General features: G+C 41.8%; 1 protein-coding gene across 4 annotated transcripts; it reads right to left on the bottom strand.

Annotated features, from left to right (window-relative positions):
• Positions 1–1177: 1177 nt before the first annotated feature.
• On the bottom strand, positions 1178–14006 carry ZNF630 (zinc finger protein 630). 4 transcript variants are annotated; one of them, XM_025372847.1, is made up of 5 exons: positions 13602–14006; positions 9683–9871; positions 3778–3904; positions 3409–3504; positions 1178–3192 (listed from the first exon to the last, which is right to left on the bottom strand). In XM_025372847.1, the coding sequence occupies exons 2-5, from the start codon at positions 9695–9697 to the stop codon at positions 1529–1531; spliced, it is 1902 nt and encodes a 633-aa protein (XP_025228632.1). In that variant the 5' UTR covers positions 9698–9871; positions 13602–14006; the 3' UTR covers positions 1178–1528. The 4 variants fall into 4 exon arrangements, with proteins under 4 accessions (XP_025228632.1, XP_025228634.1, XP_025228635.1 ...); XM_025372849.1 differs by having other exon boundaries at positions 3778–3862; positions 13810–13978; XM_025372850.1 differs by having other exon boundaries at positions 1178–3188; positions 13602–13772.
• Between the last annotated feature and the right edge of the window lie 466 nt (positions 14007–14472).

Below are 14472 nucleotides of genomic sequence, written 5' to 3'. Positions count from 1 at the left end.
CTTCCAGGTATTATGGACTATCAAGATTAAGAATATCAGGATTATCCTTAGCTTCCTGAAAACCCTTTGGGAGACTCTCTCCCTTTGTTACACCCTGGAACAAAAGTAACACATCTAAAATGGTACAAATGAAATCAGGACCACATGATGAAGGGTCAAAAGACAATAAAGCAACAAAAACAGGATGCACAACAGGAAATATGCTGGGAGTCCTAAGACCAAATAGATTTGTTATACCAACAAACAAAATTGGGCTGAACAATAGGATTTACCTACTGAAAAACAGAGTGCTCTCAGATTGGACCACAATGTCTAAAGTAGTTCTCAGATTAAGATACATAATCCAAATATACCTATAATAAATCAGAAAGGGTGAGATTAATTGAATTACACATTAAAGAAGTTAGAAAAAGAAAAAAAATTTAAAAGCAGATGGAAGGATTTTAGTGAAATAAAAGCATAAATGAATAATTAGAAAATAGAAACATGGCAAAATGCATGAACTGCAATACAGGTGAGGAAGAGTAAAATAAATAAAATATTAGCATTTATTTACCTAATTGAGGGAAAAATCACAAATACACTCTATGAGAACTATGTTGGAGAAATAACCCCAGATATAAAGGAAATTAATCATGAGACTACTTTACCCAAAATTATACAAATATATTAAGAACCTTGAGGAAATACATGATTTTTAAAAATTACAAAGAGTCCATATTTCTACATCTATATATTGATATATCAATATCTCAATCTAAATGCATATATAGGCCGGGTGCTGTGGCTCATGCCTGTAATCCCAGCACTTTGGAAAGCCGAGGTGGGCAGATCACCTGAGGTCAGTAGTTGGAGACCAGCCTTGCCAACATGGTGAAACCCCATCTTTACTAAAAATACAAAAATTAGCCAGGCCTGGTGTTGCATGCCGATAATTCCAGCTACTCAAGAAGGTGAGGCAGGACAATCGCTCGAACCTAGGAGGTGGAGGTTGCAGTGAGCCAAGATCGCACCACTGCACTCCAACCTGGGTAAGAGTGAGATTCCATCTCAAAATAAATAAATACATAAATGCATATATAATCTAAACAGAAAAATATGATGGAAGAAATAGAGAAAGATGACAAAGAGATACCCTTCAAATAATGCGCCATGCCCAAATAAATTCACAAGAGAATTCTATAAAGCATTTTAGGACCAGACAACACCAAAGTAGTGCTAATTCTTCCAGATACATTTATCCTGTGAAGGGGGCCAAGATAGTTTTGAGGGTGAGCAAATCGATTCCATATTTGTGGTGTTGAAAATATTCTGAGGGCCTAACCAGATCATTCTGTGGAAGGGTAATCATATATACTGGGGAACATATGAGTCTATTCTACAGCTGAGAAGTTGTCACTATTTCTGTTCAATGTGAGTTTTCCCATGCACAGTGAGGACTGACTTCTGGGAATAGACCTTCCCACAATCAGCACATATACAAGGTGTCTTTACTATATGGATTCTGATGCCCAGTGAAGTGTACATGCTAGCAGAAGGCCTTCCCACAGTCACTGCATCTGGAGGGTTTCTCCCCAGTGTGTCTTCTCTGATATGTAATCATCTGTGATTTCCGGAAAAAAGTCATCCCAGACTCAGCACATTCAGGGGGTTTCTCCCTAGGATGGGTTTTCTGATGTATAATGAGTGGAGACTTCCCACAGAAGGCCTTTCCACATTCACTACATTCATAGGGTTTCTCTCCAGTATGACCTCTCTGATGTAGAATGAGATGTGACTTCAGGGAAAACGCCCTCCCACACTCGGTACACTCATAGGGTTTCTCCCCTTTGTGAACTCGCTGATGAATAATGAGGGGTGATTTCTGGGAGAAGGTTTTGCCACATTCACCACACTCATAAGGTTTCTCCCCTGTATGAATTCTCTGGTGTATGATAAGAGGTGATTTCTGAGAGAAGGATTTTCCACATTCAGTACACATGTAAGGTTTCTCTCCAGTATGAAGTCTTTGATGACCAGTGAGGTGTGACTTCTGGGAAAAGGCCTTCCCACAGTCAGTACACACATAAGGTTTTTCTCCTGTATGAATTCTTTGATGTCCTATGAGGTGGGACTGTTGGCAGAAAGTTTTCCCACATTCATTACACTTATAGGGCTTCTCTCCAGTATGCGTTCTCTGATGTATAATGAGCTGTGTTTTCCGAGGGAAGGTCTTCCCACATTCGGTACATTCATAGGGCTTCTCCCCAGTATGAGTTATCCGGTGTATAAAAAGATGAGACATTGCACAGAAGGCTTTCCCACATTCACTGCATTCAAAGGACTTCTCTCTGGTATGAACTCTCTGATGTATAATTAGATGTGACTTCTGGGAGAAAGCTTTTGGACACTCAAAACATTCATAGGGTTTCTCTCCAGTATGGACTCTCTGATGAACAATGAAAGGTGACTTCTGGGAGAATGCTCTTCCACACTCAGTACATTCATAGGGTTTCTCCCCAGTGTGAATTCTCTGATGCACAATGAGGTGTGATTTCTCACTGAAGGCTTTCCTACAATCTCCACATATATATGGTTTCTCTCCCGTATGAATTCTTTGATGTATAATGAGCTGTGACTTCTTGATAAAACCTTTCCCACACATACTACAAACATTGGGTTTCTCTCTGGCTTGAACTTTCTTATACTGAACATGGGCTTGCTTATGACTGAGAACTTTTTCACTTTGACTGTCTCCATAGGGCTCCATTCCAGTATGAATGAAGCCTTCCTTCTCAGGCACAGAACAGGAAGCATTATACCTAGGTGGTCTCCCACATCCAAATCTCTCAATGGGATTCTTTCTTGCATAGCTCCTGTTATAATTTAGTAAGTCTGAATTGGACTTCAAGCTATTTTCACATGAATCAAGCTTATGGAATTTTTGACTTGAAGGAGCAAGGTCTGTGCACTGATTGAACATTTTCCCAAATGCACTATACTTGGAACCCGTCTCATCAGTCAATGTTTCATGACTGATGACTGTGACTTGCCTCAAAACTCTGTCTTGATTTCCTTGATATCTATCTATCTGCCAGATTTTTAAAACAGAGTACAATGAATTATCCTTTGGGGCTCTTTCTAGTATCTCCCTTTGAAATAAAAGTTCTCCAGAAATGATCTGCTGGGAAGATTCAAGGCCTTTCACTCTGTCTGAAGGAAGAAGAAAGAGGCAAAATCAAATAGACACACACACACACACACACACAACATTTGGCAATGAACAGAGGTACTAGGAAGGTGGCTGTTGTAGAGTGAATGTTATAAAGGAGGCCTGATAAATTTTAAGGAAGAAAAAAGGTAACAGATGTCAGAGATGTCAAGGAAGAAGAAGATGCCCTCTTGACCATCTACCCACTTCTCACTTACCTGAGTAGATCCACCTTGACAACTCACTCTCTATGATCCATGGGTCCTTTCCATGTTCCAACTTAAATATTACATCTGGTTTTATACCTGAACACCCTGTTAAGAGAAAATTGTAGTGGCTTTGGACTTGGCAGCTCAGAAATTCATGAAGAGAAGCACTTGCAGGGGCCTCCCAGCAAAGTTGAATCCTTAACTCACACCATAACATAAAAATAAATTCTAGATATAACAAAAGTATAAACATGAAAAATCAAAACTATAAAAGAACACACTCTATTAAAGGAATATCATAAAGGTCATGGTATTGACAGCTCTAAAAGAAGGATGAGGAGGATTTGATTCATTGGTACACAGGGAATCTGCCCTTACCCACGGAGACCAGGTGACTATAGGTCTCCAGCATCACATCCCTATGTAGGGTCTTCTGAGCAGGATTCAACCGCTGCCACTCTTCCTTGGTGAAGTCCACAGCCACATCCTCAAATGTCACTGGTTCCTATAACAGCACATTCTTGTATAATCTGCTCATTCTGGTCATTTTTACCATAGCAATACATGTAGGATGCCTACTTTGCACTTTGCCCAGCATACTTTATGAGAGAAACAATGTAAAACCCTGCCATTAGCAAGCATAGTTAATGGAACAGAACAGACAGTCTAGAAATAGATACAAATAAAAATGTGAAATTTAATATATAATAAAGGTAGCATTTTAAACAGGTATGGAAAAACAGATTATTCAAAACTGGAGAGCTATCAGAAAAAAAAAGTAACTGAATCCCCTACCTCACACTACATACAAAAATAAATTCAGGACAAAAATTTAAATGAAAAAGAGAAACTATAAAATAAAGACAGGACAGGTTTTAAAAAATAATCTTTGAGTGGAGAAGACTCTTCTAAGCATGCCCCAAAGCCCAGATGCCACAAATGAAAACACTGATAAATGTGACTACTTTATGTATTACGTGGCAAAATATATCAAACAAACCCAAAGGATATGACTAACTAGGGAAAAAATGTACACAAAACAGATAGGATGGACAAGGAGTTAATTTATTCCATGTATAGAGAGAACTCCTGCAAAGCAAGAAGAAAACGACCAACAACTTTTTAAAAAATGGTTGATATGGTTTGGCTCTGTGTCCCCATCCAAATCTCATCTTGAATTGCAATCCCCACTTGTCAAGTGAAGGAGGTGACTGAATCATGGAGGCACTTTCCCCCATGCTGTTCTCGTAATAGTGAGTGAGTTCTCACAGGATCTAATGGTTTTATAAGTGTCTGGCATTTCCCTTGCTGGCATTTCTCTCTCCTGCCACCATGTGAAGAAGGTCCTTGCTTCCTTGCTTCCCCTTCCACCATGATTGTAAGTTTCCTGAGGCTTCCCCAGCCCTGTGGAACTGTGAGTCAATTAAACTTCTTTCCTTTATAAATTACCCAGTCTTGGGTATTTCCTTATAGTGGCATGAGAACAGACTAATACAGTGGTCAAGGGACATGGCCATCATTTCACAGAAAGGAAAATGCAAATGTTTTTTAAACACGTAAAAAGATGCTCAACTTCACTCACATGAAGATAAATGCAAGCTAAAACAAGACACAATTTTTCCCTTACATATTATCAAAGATGGGCATTTGATTAGTCACTGGTCAAATGCTATGACTGGGGATAAGTCACAGTGACTTAGTGTAAGTTAGTAAAGATGTCAAAAAACAGGCATACTCAAATTGTCTGTGGTGTATGGTATATTTTGAAGGCAATTAATTTGGCAATATCTTTCAAAAGTTGTAATGTACACATCCCTCTGACTTGCAATTTGGTTTCTAGAAGTTATTCTACATAAACATAAACATTCACATATGTGAGCAAATGACATGTGTGAAGACACTGCTTTATAGTACTATTTATAATAGCAAAAGAATGGAAACCATCTCATGGGAGATTGGATGAATAAATTATGCTACGATCTCCATAAGGGAATACTATATGCAATTATAAATAGTAACAAGGAAGGGGCCAGATGTGGTGGCTCACACCTGTAATCCCAGCCCTTTGGGAGGCAGGGGCAGGTGGATCACTTGAGGTCAGGAGTTCGAGACCAGCCTGGCCAAAATGGCGAAATCCCGTCTCTACTAAAAATACAAAAATTAGCCGGGCATGGTGGTGCATGCCTGTAGTCCCAGCTACTCAGGCGGCTGAGGCAGGAGAATTGCTTGAACCCGGGAGGCAGAGGATGCAGTGAGTCGAGACTGTGCCACTGCACTCGAGCCTGGGTGACAGACTGAGACTCTGTCTCAAAACAAAACAAAACAAAACAACAAACAAACAAAAAACCAGCCGGGGCAACATGGCAAAACCCTGTCTCTACAAAAAATACAAAAAATTAGCTGGGTGTGGTGGCACACACTTATAGGCCCAGCTACTAGGGAGGCTGAGGTGAGAGGATCACCTGAGCCTGGGAGGTCAAGGCTGCAGTGAGCCAAGATAGTGCCACTGCACTTTAGCCTGGGCAACTGAAGTGAAACCCTGAAAAAAAAAAGGAAAGCAAATAAGCAAGCAAGCAACAAGGAAGCTCTACATTAATTGATATGCCACAATATCTAAGATATACTGTTAAGTGATAATAAGCATTCATTCACTCAGCAAGCAGTTATTGAGTACCTAGTGAATACCAAGCACTATTCTAGGAACTGGGGATACAGCAGGAAAAAAAACCTGGCAAAAATACCTTCCCTGAAGGAGTTTATATTCTAGTGAGGGGGGACAGACAAAAAGATTGAGAGAAAAATCACTACCTGGCAAAAAAAAAAAAAAAAAAAAAAAAAGTTTGCAATGTGCACTTCAAAATCACTCGTATACAAAAAGCTTCTGGGAAACCATAAGCAAAGACAAAGAAAGAGGGATTCACAGAGAAATACAAAATGGAAAATAAATATGTGAAAAGATACTGAAGCTTATTTAATCCCTACAGAAAAGCAAATGAAAATGAAATATAATGCTTAATCATAAAAACAAGAATGAAAAATACAGATGATGGCTAATGGTGGCAGGAGGGAAGTGGAACCTTGGGAAACAGGTGGACTTTCTTGTAAACAATTTGTGGCCACATGTGTTAGCTGATTACACAGGATCGAAATACAATTTGGACCAGGCAGGGTGGCTCACACCTGTAATCCCAGCACTTTGGGAGGCTGAGGTGGGCAGATCACCCGAGGTCAGGAGTTCGAGACCAGTTTGCCCAACATGGTGAAACCCAGTATCTGCTAAAAATGCAAAAATTAGCCGGGCGTGGTGGCAGGCACCTGTAATCCCAGTTACTCGGGAGGCTGAGGCAGGAGAATCGCTTGAACCTGGGAGGTGGAGGTTGCAGTGAGCTGAGATCACGCCACTGCACTCCAACCTGGGGGACAGAGTGAGACTCTGTCTCAAAAAATATATATGTACGATTTGAAAAATATTCTTTAAATTTTAAGCATGTGTGCCTCTGACCTAGCACACTCATGTCTAAGAATGTGGCCTACACAAATACTTCACAAATATAAAAAGATGTCTTTATAAAGTTGTTTTATTTGTGACTTCACTGCTTGAGAGGTCTGGTTAGGTCATGTACTAGCTGTGTGATCTCTGTGCCTCGTTTTCTTCATCTGAAAAATGGGAATAACAATGGTACCTAGCACAGAGGGTTCCTGGATAAATTAAATGAGTTAATTCCATGGTATTTTATAATAGCAGTGCCTGGTACATGATAAGCACTGGGTAAACAGTAGCTATGATTATTCTTATTATTATTACTATTGTATATAAAAGAAAAACTAGAAATAACTTTTTTACAGCCCATCAACAAGGTTCTGGTATCCTGCAAACATTAAATGGACATTTAATGGACATTAATTTGACAACGTAGATCAGTGGACAATGTAGATCAGGACATAGCAAACTATGGCCTGCAGGCCAAATTTAGCCCATAATGTGTTTTTCAATGGTCCACAAGCTAAAGTGGTTTTACACGTTTTCTTTTGAGACAGTCTTGCTCTACCACCCAAGCTGGAGTACAGTGAAACAATCTTGACTCACTGCAACCTCCTCCTCCCAGGCTCAAGTGATTCTCCTGCATCAGCCTCCTGAGTAGCTGGCACCACAGGCGCATGCCACCATGCCTGGCTAATTTTTGTATGTTTTTGTAGAGATGGGGTTTCGCCATGTTGCCCAGGCTGGCCTAGAACTCCTGAGCTCAAGCAATCCGCCCACCTTGGCCTCCCAAAGTGCTGGGATTATAGGCGTGAACAGCTGCACCTGGCCTGGTTTTTACATTTTTAATGATTGAAAAAAAAGTCAAAAGAAGAATAATATTTTGTGACACATGAAAATTATATGAAATTCAACCTTCAGCGTCCATAAATAAACTGTTATTGAATCATGGCCAGACTCATTGGTTTACATATTGTCGATAGCTGCTTTCTACCTAAAACAGCAGATTTGAATAGTTGCAACAGGGACCGTATGGCCCACAAAGCCTCAGATATTTCGATCTGTACCTCTACAGAAAAAAATTTGCTGAGCCTTGACTTAGAGGAACTGAACAAACTGAAAATTACAATTTACCAAATCGGACATAAAAAGAAATAGAAAATTTGAATGGTAGTATATCTTTTAAATAAATTGAATATATAATTTAAAACCTTCCCACAAAGAAAACTCCCCAGTGATGGCTTCACTGGGGAGCTCCTCCAAACATTTAAGAAGGAAATAGGCTGGGCGCAGTGGCTCATGCCTGTAATCCCAACACTTTGGGAGGCCGAGGTGGGTGGATCACCTGAGGCCAGGAATTTGAGACCAGCCTGCCCAACATGGTGAAACCCCATCTGTACTAAAAACACAAAAGTTAGCTAGGCGTGGTGGTGGGCACTTGTAATCTCAGGTACTTGGGAGACTGAGGCAGGAGAATCTCTTGAACCTGGGAGGCAGAGGTTGCAATGAGCCGAGATCGTGCCACTGCACTCCAGCTTGGGCGACAAGAGTGAAACTCCATCTCAAAAAAAAAAAAAAAAAAAAAAAATTAAGGAGGAAATAATACCAATATTACCCCAATTTTCCCAGAGAATATAAAGAGAATACTTTCCAACATGAGGCCAACGTAACATGATGCCAAAATGTGGCAGAAACAATACCAGAAAGTAAAATTACAGGCCCTTATGTCTTATGAACATAGTAGTATAAACCCTAAACAAAATATTAACAAGGGATTGGCTAGATCATGATGATGATAATAGGAGTAGGTGGGGATAAAAGATAGATAAAACAAGCTTGGCTATCAGTTGATAATATTTGCAGATGGATAATTACAAAAGGGTTCACTAAAATCTCTACTTTCGTATATGTTCAAAATTAAAATTTTCCAAATAAAAGGTATTAAAACTACATTTATGAGTATATTTTATATTAGGCAAGAAAAGAAAGTAGCAGAATAGAACAGAAACAGTGTGTGTATTTTTTTGTGTGGTAAAGAAAAAATACGTGACAATAATGAGATCATTTTCACACATTTACACATCCATCTACACATATAGATGGAGTTATAAATGCATGAAGAAAAGAGATACTCCTCAAACCAGATAATCCTAGTTATGTCAGGGAAGGAGGAAGAAGTGAGATTGGAGATATTTCACTTCTTTTTTTTTTTAAACTATATTGCTTATATTCTTTGCCCCACGTATAGATTACCTTTTCAGGGAGGCGGAAAAAAAAACCAGACTAAAATTGGAAGAGCAGAGAAGGAACTGGTCTTGAGTTGGGTTGAGACCCCACAAACTCTGAGATGACAGCAAAGGAGCCATGGAAAACAAGGAAACTATCCCACTCTCCAAGCCCCTGCCCGAGAACTTTAACTAAAAACATTCTCTTTAGAACAACTACTGACAATACCACCCTGAACTGAAAACCACTGGCCTTCAGGAAAACTCAGTAACAAAATTCCTTAGGTTAAAGTCTCAGAAATCTTGACTTGCTAAGGAGCTGGACTGATTTCTTTTTGTGGAGAATGCAAATCACGTAATTGATCATGCTATGTTACCCTTTTCACTGGAGCTGCCAGGAGGCTCATAGTCAAAATGTTTAGTTACGTTTCTATGAAGGCCAGATGATCTGTGTATCTTCACAACAATTTTGCCTGTTGATCATCTATTCTTTCTAAATTTCTCTAATCCTTATTTTCAACGAATTGCCCTTTCCCATTTTGTTGTGGGAAAACCAAGTGGCAAACAAATAACTTACCTGGGACTCAATCATTTTCTGTTTCTCTTTGGAAAGCAATTGGGGGCGGGGTGGGGTGCAGAAGAGTCTAGGAGATCAAGCTGAATTAACCACTCTTCAATAGCTGGATGTGACAATGTGTTGCTTGTTAATTCATTGATGACTTGTGTTTCTCATCTGACTTGGTAATTCCATTTCCAGAACTTTGTCCTAAGGTAATAATCATGAATACGTGCAGATATTTAACCACAGAAACCTTCAACACAGTTTTGTCTTTAACACCATATTATTGAAAATAATATAAATGCGCAGCACTAAAGACTGGGAAAATAAATTATAGAACCTCCAAAGGCTTGAAAGGCAGGCAGCCCTTAAAAGCAACACTCTAGATGATTAAAAGAGGCTCAGGAAACACCGCCAGCAAATGTAAAATATGGTCTTGTCTGGGTCTTTACTTGAATAGACAAAAGAAATTTTAGAGATAATCGTGAAAGTTTGAACCCTGACTAGATATTTGATAACATTAAGGAATTTAACCATTGATTATCTGAAGATATTATTGTTAATTATTTTACCTTAAGGTAACAGCATCGACCTTTAAGGCCTTATCTTTTACATAATGAAGCGTGTATGGATGAAAAGATATGTCTGGGATTTGTTTCAAAATAATAAAGACTACACATGTAAAAAGTCATTGAATTACATACAGGCTGGGTGCGGTGGGCCAGCACTTTGGGAGGCCAAGGCGGGTGGATTGCCTGAGCTCAGGAATTGGAGACCAGCCTGGGCAACATAGCGAAAACCCGTCTCTACTAAAAAATACAAAAATCAGCCAGGCATGGTGGTGCGTGCTTGTAATCCCAGCATGTTGGGAGGTGGAGGAGGGCAAATTGCTTGAGACCAGGCGTTCGAGACTAGCCTGGGTAACATAGGGAGACCCATCTCTACAAAAAAATTAGCCTGGCATGGTGGCACACACCTGTAATCCCAGCACTTTGGGAGGCTGAAGCAGGCAGATGGCTTGAGCCCAGGAGTTCGAGACCAACCTGGCCAACATGGCAAAATTCCCCTCTACTAAAAATTAGCCAGGCATAGTGGTGGGTGCCTGTAATCTCAGCTACTAGGGAGACTGAGACATGAGAATCACTTGAACCCAGGAGATGGAGTTTGCAGTGAGCCGAGATTGAGCCACTGCACTTCAGCCTGGACTACGAGTGAGTGAGGAAAGAGGAAAGAAAGGCAAGTAAAGGCAGGAAGGAAGGCAGGAGGGAAGGCAGGAAGGAAGGCAGGAAGGCAGGGAGGGAGGGAGGGAGGGAGGAAGAAAGAAGAAAGGAAGGGCATTCTGGGAGGAAGAAGTGAGAGGGTGGCCTAGATGAGGACTTGGCGAACTTTTCTGTAAAAGGGTCATATGGTAAATGTTTTCGATTTTGTGGGGTCTGTGGTTTCTGCTGTAACTACTCAGCCCTGCCATTGCAGGTTGAAAATAGCCCTAGACAATACATAAACTAAAGGTGCTCACTGACTGTGTTCCAATTAAACATCATTTTTGGGCACAGATATTTGAGTTTTATATCATTTTCATGGGTCACAAAATATTCTCCATTTGATTTTTTTCCAAGGATAAAAAGTGTGAAAAAACCATTCTTAATTCCTGGCTGTATTTTTTTAAAAAAGCAGCATGTCAGATTTGGCCCACTGCCCAGTTTTCTAGCCCCTGGTCTAGATAAAACAAGATTGGCCATGAGTTGATGACTGATGAGACTGGGTGGTGGACATAATGGGGGTCCATTATACAATTCCCTCTATTTTTGTGGATGCTTGAAAATTTCCATAAGAAAGGTTTATATTTAAGTATTACCATAGAAATAATCTAAGTAGTACTATGGAAATTAAGTTAAAGGCATGGAAACATCACTGCAAAATGAAGAAGAGGCAGAACACAAGAATGTGTTCCTAATTGTTTAATAACAGAATAACAGGCCGGGGTGGTGGCTCACACCTGTCATCCCAGTACTTTGGGAGGCCAAGGCAGGAGGACTGCTTGAGTCCAGAAGTTCGAGGTCAGCCTGAGCAACATAGTGAGACCTCATTTCTACAAAAAATAAACAAAATTAGCCGGACGTGGTGGTGCACACCTGTATTCCCGACTACTTGGCAGGCTGAGGCAAGAGAGTCACTTGAACCCGAGAGGCGGAGGTTGCAGTGAGCTGAGATCACACCACTGCACTCCAGCCTGGGCAACACAGCGAGACTCTGTCAAAGGAAAAAAAAAAAAAAAGGAAAAGAAAAACAACCATGTAGATCACACATTCTCAGTGGGGGTGATACTGCCCCCAAGGAGGCAAAAATTAGTCCTTGGTGGTCAAAAAAAAGAAAGAAAAATTCTTAGATATTACAATGGTTTGTGACCCTCCAAAGCAACCCTAGCTGACAAAACCTTATTCCTTGGTATTTAATTTCCTTCACCAGATTTTGGTATTACATGAGCAGCAGTAACCTTGAGTTCAAGGAAGATCCATGAAATATATACAAAATCAGTGCTGCAAAACTACGGTGAATAGGTAACATTCAGGTATTAACTCACTTCTCATCCCAAGCCTCACAGGGTAGGCCCTGCTATTATCCTCATTTCGCAGTGGGGAAACTGAGGCCTGGAGCGGTTTCATGAGTTGTCTAAGATCACACTGCCAGTGATTTAGAATGAGGTGATAGAAGAACAAAAAGTAAAGAACTCCTCCCAAGCTGTCCTGGCACTAAAATTTTCAGAGATTCAACACCATTTGCTTCTGGGTGCCCTAAAAAATTAGTTATCCTCCTAAATTCCACAGGACATTGTCTGTTTTTTAACTGAGAATGTGCTTTACAGTTCGAAATTAGCTTAAAATCTTCATATTTAAAGCCATAAAATGAAAAGAGAAGCCAAAAATTGGAAGATTTGCAAAACACATACCACTACTAAAGGAGTGGCATCAGAATATATAAAAACAATTCCTGGCTGGGCACAGTAGCTCACGCCTGTAATCCCAGCACTTTGGGAGGCCGAGATGGGTGTATCACCTGAGGTCAAGAGTTTGGGACCAGCTTGGCCAACATGGTGAAACCCCGTCTCTACTACAAATACAAAAAAATTAGCCAGGCGTGGTGGCGGGCACCTGTAATTCCAGCTACTAGGGAGGCTGAGGTAGGATAATTGCTAAAACCCAGGAGGCAGAGGTTGCAGGGAACCATGATTGCTCCACGCCCTCCAGCCTGGGCGACAGAGCGAGACTTCGTCTCAAAAAAAAAAAAAAAAAAAAAAGAAAAGAAAAAATTCCTACAAATCATTAAGAAAAAAGCAGAGAGTCTAACAGAAAAATGAACAAAAGACAGGCCCCTCACAAAAGAGGATCTCCCAGTGATCAATCCTTATAAGAAAATGTGCTCAAACTTATTGGTCATGAGGGAAATACGAATCAAACCACCGAGTCGGACTCCTCCATGAGAATGTGGACACCACAAGGGCAGAGATTTTTGTTTATTCATGGACATATTATTGATCTGAAAGAGTCACCCATCATGGACCCCACAGAACGTCAACACTGACCCCACACACTCCCATTCTTGTCCCCATAGACCCTCATCCCTCACCCCAGATCCCCCTATCCATTCACCCCACGGACCAGCATCCCTCACCCTACAGACCAACCATCACTCACCCCAGACTCCCTTCACCCATCCCATAGAAGCCCCATCACTCACCCTTACAGACATCATCAAGCACCGCACAGATCCCCCGTCACCCCACAAACTCCCATTCGCGTAACCCACATACTGTTACCCCTGGTCCCACAGACTCCCCTATCACTGTTCTCCACGTCACTCAATCCCCTCCTTAGGCCCTCCACTTGTCCCCATCCGTCACTGATCACATAGACCCGCAGCGTTCAGCCAGGCCCCTCACCCCGGCTCTGCTCTCAAGCCGGGCTTGGCTTCCCGCCTGCCCAAATGCGTTCAACATCCCCCAAAAGGCCATTTCCCCTTCCAGTCCTCCCGGGGAGATGTCAGGGTGACGCGGGAGCTTATCTTTCGCTGGCTCCGAAACAGCCGCGAAGCCGCGAAGCCGAGCTCTACCAGTAATAAAAATGGCGTCATTCCGCCAGCGCCAGGACCTCTGTCGCTGGCCGTGGTCTCGCACTGCTTCCGGAGGCTCCCATTCCAGCCAGAGAAGAGGTGCGTTTGGGGGCCCGGGGGAGTCCTCGTGATATCTCCGAGTTTGGGTATTCGAAATTGATCCTACGAAAGCAGTGTGAGGCTTGGAAGGGCCGCGACTGTCCCGGGCGGGTGAGTGGGCGTTCCCGGCCACCAGAAGAGGCACGGCCTGAGCATAGGCGTGGCGATATGGCAGAGTGGGAAGGGGGGAAAGTGGGAAGGCCGGACAGAGCACCCCCCGGGAGATTCCTCTGCAGAAGCGGATTCCTAAAACGTCTGGAGAAAGGGAAGAGACCTTTGACATCATACAGCCATTCAGGGGACTCACACATACTCGCCCACCTCTCCCCACCTGGCCTCGGCGCCCTCCCGCCTTCCTATTGTTCCTCCTAGGCGTCAGGACCCGTCCCCGTCTGTCACTCACTGCCCACCGGTCCTCCATTGGCTCCTTTGAACACGGAAGGGCCTGCCTTCACCTGTCATTTACAGCCTGGACTTCTGCTCACCTTAGTTCAAGTAGGCTTATATGGCCTTTTGCAGCCCATATCAAAACTAAAAGAGTTCATAGAGTCAGAGGTTCGAGGTAAAACCTAAGGGACATTGGTTTTAGAAGAGTTTAACAA

This window comes from Theropithecus gelada, chromosome X (assembly GCF_003255815.1).
Source record: "Theropithecus gelada isolate Dixy chromosome X, Tgel_1.0, whole genome shotgun sequence".
In the NCBI taxonomy this organism is placed as follows: domain Eukaryota; kingdom Metazoa; phylum Chordata; class Mammalia; order Primates; family Cercopithecidae; genus Theropithecus; species Theropithecus gelada.
The sequence above is the reverse complement of the archived record's forward strand: the minus strand, read 5'-3'. Positions and strand labels throughout refer to the sequence as shown.